The sequence below is a fragment of the Oncorhynchus masou genome, chromosome 5 (genome assembly GCF_036934945.1).
Source record: "Oncorhynchus masou masou isolate Uvic2021 chromosome 5, UVic_Omas_1.1, whole genome shotgun sequence".
Classification (NCBI taxonomy): Eukaryota; Metazoa; Chordata; class Actinopteri; order Salmoniformes; family Salmonidae; genus Oncorhynchus; species Oncorhynchus masou.
The window spans coordinates 13,337,882-13,343,568 of record NC_088216.1 but is presented as its reverse complement, the minus strand read 5'-3'; the positions used below and the strand labels follow the sequence as shown (position 1 = coordinate 13,343,568).

At 51.2% G+C, this 5,687-nt stretch overlaps 1 protein-coding gene across 1 annotated transcript in view; it reads left to right on the top strand.

Moving 5' to 3' along the window:
• Positions 1 to 4,426, top strand: part of LOC135528248 (polycystin-1-like) — a 143,441-nt gene extending 139,015 nt beyond the window's left edge. Inside the window, exon 20 of the mRNA XM_064957204.1 lies at positions 4,365 to 4,426. Coding sequence (XP_064813276.1) covers positions 4,365 to 4,426 — 62 coding nt within the window. The remainder of the gene's footprint in view (positions 1 to 4,364) is intronic.
• The last annotated feature ends 1,261 nt before the right edge of the window (positions 4,427 to 5,687 follow it).

Below are 5,687 nucleotides of genomic sequence, written 5' to 3'. Positions count from 1 at the left end.
ACTAACCCTAGACGGTACCCACTCGTTACTACCCTCAGACTAACCCTCGACGGTACCCACTGCGTAATACCAGACTAACCTCGAAGCGGTACCCACTCGTTACCACACTCAGGCTAACCCTCGCCCGGAACTGCCCACCTGCGTTACTAACCCTAGACGGTACCCACTCGCTAATACCCTACAGACTAACCCGACGGCACCACCAAGCATTGAACTCAGATTTGCACCCACTCGTTACTAACCCTAGACTGCACCCACTGCTACTACCCTCAGACTAACCCTAGACGGCACCCACTGCTACTACCCTCAGACTAACCCTAGACGGCACCACCGTTACTACCCTCAGACTAACCCTAGATCGGTACCCACTCGCTACTACCCTCAGACCAACCCTCAGGCGGTACCCACTCGTTACTACCCTCAGACTCAACACTAGGCGGTACCCACTCGCTACTACCCTCAGACTAACCCTAGACGGCACCCACTCGCTACTACCGTCAGACTAACCCTAGAACGGTACCCACCTGGGCACGCCCTCTGTGACTAAACCCTCAGACGGTACCCACTGTTACTAACCCTAGACGGTACCCACCGCTACTACCCTCAGACCCAACCCTAGACGGTACCCACTGCGTACTACCCTCAGACTAACCCTAGGCGGTACCCACTCGTTACTACCCTCAGACTAACCCTAGACGGTACCCACTCGCTACTACCCTCAGACTAACCCTAGACGGTACCCACTGTTACTACCCTCAGACTAACCCTCGGCGGTACCCACTGCTACTACCCTCAGACTAACCCTAGACGGTACCCACTCGCTACTACCCTCAGACTAACCCTAGACGGTACCCACTCGCTACTACCCTCAGACTAACCCTAGACGGTACCCACTGCTACTACCCTCAGACTAACCCTCGACGGTACCCACTCGTTACTACCTCAGACTAACCCTAGACGGTACCCACTGCTACTACCCTCAGACTAAACCTAGACGGTACCCACTGCTACTACCCTCAGACTAACCCTAGACGGTACCCACTGCTGACTAACCCTAGACGGTACCCACTGCTACTACCCTCAGACTAACCCTAGACGGTACCCACTGCTACTACCCTCAGACTAACCCTAGACGGTACCCACTCGCTACTACCCTCAGACTAACCCTAGACGGTACCCACTGCTACTACCCTCAGACTAACCCTAGACGGTACCCACTGCTACTACCCTCAGACTAACCCTAGACGGTACCCACTCTGTTACTACCCTCAGACTAACCCTAGACGGTACCCACTCGCTACTACCCTCAGACTAACCCTAGACGGTACCCACTCGCTACTACCCTCAGACTAACCCTAGACGGTACCCACTCGTTACTACCCTCAGACTAACCCTAGACGGTACCCACTCGTTACTACCCTCAGACTAACCCTAGACGGTACCCACTCGTTACTTCCCTCAGACTAACCCTAGACGGTACCCACTCGTTACTACCCTCAGACTAACCCTAGACGGTACCCACTCGTTACTACCCTCAGACTAACCCTAGACGGTACCCACTCGTTACTACCCTCAGACTAACCCTAGACGGTACCCACTCGTTACTAACCCTAGACGGTACCCACTCGTTACTAACCCTAGACGGTACCCACTCGTTACTACCCTCAGACTAACCCTAGACGGTACCCACTCGTTACTACCCTCAGACTAACCCTAGACGGTACCCACTCGTTACTACCCTCAAACTAACCCTAGACGGTACCCACTCGTTACTACCCTCAGACTAACCCTAGACGGTACCCACTGCTACTACCCTCAGACTAACTCTAGACGGTACCCACTCGTTACTACCCTCAGACTAACCCTAGACGGTACCCACTCGTTACTACCCTCAGACTAACCCTAGACGGTACCCACTCGTTACTACCCTCAGACTAACCCTAGACGGTACCCACTCGTTACTACCCTCAGACTAACCCTAGACGGTACCCACTCGTTACTACCCTCAGACTAACCCTAGACGGTACCCACTCGTTACTACCCTCAGACTAACCCTAGACGGTACCCACTCGTTACTACCCTCAGACTAACCCTCGACGGTACCCACTCGTTACTACCCTCAGACTAACCCTAGACGGTACCCACTCGTTACTACCCTCAGACTAACCCTCACGGTACCCACTGCTACTACCCTCAGACTAACCCTAGACGGTACCCACTGCTACTACCCTCAGACTAACCCGACGGTACCCACCTGCTACTACCCTCTGACTAACCTCACGGCACCCACTGCTACTACCCTCAGACTAACTCCAGACGGTACCCACTGTTACTACCCTCAGACTAACCCTAGACGGCACCCACTGTTACTACCCTCAGATAACCTAGGCAGGGTACCCACTCGTTACCACCCCACTAACCCTACTACCCTCAGTTACTACCTCAGACTAACCCTAGGCGGTACCCACGTTACTTCCCTCAGACTAACCTAGACGGTACCCACTGTTTACTGCCCTCAGACTAACCCTCAGACGGTACCCACTGCTACTACCCTCAGACTAACCCTAGACGGTACCCACTCGTTACTACCCTCAGACTAACCCTAGACGGTACCTCCAACCTGCGTTACACTAACCTAGACGGTACCCACTCGTTACTACCTCAGACAACCCTAGACGGTACCCACTGTTACTACCCTCAGACTAACCCTAGACGGTACCCACTGCGCTACTACTCGGATAACAATGGCTCAGACTACTGGACCCTAGACGGTACCCACTGCTACTACCCTCAGACTAACCCTAGACGGTACCCACTGCTACTACCCTCAGACTAACTCTAGACGGTGCCCACTGGTTACTACCCTACTAACCCTCAGACTAACCCTAGACGGTACCCACTGTTACTAACCTAGATACCCACTCGTTCACTGCCCTCAGACTAACCCTAGACGTACCCACTGTTACTACCCTCAGATGGTAACCCACCAAGTTACTACCCTCAGACTAACCCTCAGACTGTACCACTAGATTAACCCCTAGACGGTACCCACTGTTACTAACCCTAGACGGTACCCTCAGACCAACCCTAACCCTGTTTACTAACCCTCGGTGCCCACTCGTTACTACCCTCAGACTAACCCTCGTGGTGCCCACTCTGTTACTACCCTCAGACTAACCCTAGATGGTACCCACTGCTACTAACCGTAGACGGTACCCACTCGTTACTGCCCTCCTGGACCAACATCAGACGGTAACCCTAGACCTAGGCGGTGCCCACTGCTACTACCCTCAGACTAACCCTAGACTGTACCCACTCGTTACTACCCTCAGACTAACTCTAGGCCAGTACCCACTGCTACTACCCTCAGTTAACGTGGACGGTGCCCATGCACTGCCCTCAACCCTAGACGGTACCCACTCACACCTCAGGACAGACGGAACTCGTTACTACCCCTCAGACTAACTCTAGACGGTACCCACTCGTTACTACCCTCCAACTAGCCTAGACGGTACCACTGCTACTACCCTCAGACTAACCCTAGGCCGGTACCCACTAAGTATTTACTAACCTGGGCCAGACTTTCGTTCCCTCAGGTACCACTCTAGGCGGTGCCACTCGTTACTAACCCTGGAGATCGGTACCCACTCGTTACTAACCCTAGACGGTACCCACTGCTGCCCTAACCCCAGACGGTACCCATGTTGCTGCCCTCCATTAACCCTAGACGGTACCCACTGCTACTGCCCTCAGACTAACCCTAGACGGTGCCCACTTGTTACTACCCTCAGACTAACCCTCGACGGTACCCACTCGCTACTAACCCCCTAGACGGTACCCACTCGCTACTACCCTCAGACTAACCGACGGTACCCACTCGCTACTACCCTCAGACTAACCCTAGACGGTACCCACTCGCTACTACCCTCAGACTAACCCTAGACGGTACCCACTGCTACTACCCTCAGACTAACCCTCGACGGTACCCACTCGTTACTACCCTCAGACTAACCCTAGACGGTACCCACTCGTTACTAACCCTAGACGGTACCCACTCGTTACTACCCTCCTCTTTCTCCATCTCTCTGCAGCTGTAGCTCCGTTCTTCCAGGGGGTCCGCTCTTCCTCACCCCGGCCGGGGCCCCTCCTCTCTGGGCTCTCCCTCCTATTTCTACTGGCCCTCTCCATGGTCTGAATGGAGATATGAGGCTAAGGGCCCCTCAGTCACATGCCTCCATGGGGATTGCTTGACTGAGTTCCAAATGGTAGCCTGGTCAATCCCTATATCGTGCACTACTTTTGACAACAGCCCTGGTCAATCACTTTTGACCACAGCCCTCCCATGGACTCCAATGATGCTCCAGGAGTGTCAAGGTCCTACCGGATGAACTTTGACATGAATGATGCTAGAAGGAGTGACCCTTGACCCCTCAACTCTGGACAACTATGTACTTTTTTGAGGGGGGGTCAGAGATGCTTAGTTGACCAAATAATAAACCCTTTGGCAATCATTATGTGTGATGGTCTGGAGCATCAGAGAGTGAATGGAACGTTTAGGCATGTTAGAATTCTCCAAACAGTTTGAAAACGTGTGATACTGAAAGTAATCTCGGAAACCTGATCGAAAAATCTCACATAATTGCATCAGATGCTTGATTAGGTTCTGGGGAGAGAGAACATACTTACCAGACTAGGAAGCTCGACCAATGCTTCATTCCACTGAAATGACATGGAATTCAAAACCAGTGTGCCCAGTGGGTATTTCCTTGACAGTGAAAAATAATGACATTCATGTTAAAATGGAGTGATGGAAGAGCAGTGGTTATTTATTAAAGTTATTCTGATCATGAGTATCAAACAACAACAACAAGCATTATGAAGGTTCCAATTCTCTACTTTTATGAAGGTTCCAATTCTCTACTTTTATGACGGTTCCAGTTCTCTACTTTTATGAAGGTTCCAGTTCTCTACTTTTATGAAGGTTCCAGTTCTCTACTTTTATGAAGGTTCCAATTCTCTACTTTTATGAAGGTTCCAATTCTCTACTTTTATGAAGGTTCCAGTTCTCTATTTTTGCATAAACATGTCCCAGATTAAAATAAAAAGGCAGACACTTCACATCAAGAAATAATTACATTTTGGCAGTTTATGGTTCTTTGGAGGAGGGTTTGTGTAGCAAAAAAGGAAGGAGTGTTTGTGCGCGTGCAAGAAGAATTGTTCATGACTTTATTACAGGGTCCTGGTGCAGGCTTTTGTTCCAGACCAGCACTAAAACACCAGGACTGAAGAACACTATGTTAAAGGATGCTACATAGTCTCTACAGGTAGCTGTGTATTTGCATAATCATGATCTAGGAGAGCTGGTGGTTCAGCACTGAAGACAAGAGGTTAGATGGGCTGTGGAGTGTTTGATACCAAGCTGCATCATGACACTGACCAGTGGATGGTACCTGAGCCATTTATACAGGCTACCATGTCTGTGGGATGGAACAAGCTGCATTCATCTGTTTTCTACTATCAGCCCATCCACATGTGTTTACATCTCAGCTCGATGGGAGTGCCAAGGCTCCAATGGCTCCCTACTCCCCCTATGGGTGTAGTGCACTACTAGGGCCCAGGTCAGAATTAGAGCACTATATAGGGAATAGGATGCCATTTGGGAAGTACCCTAGATCTCCCACAGTACG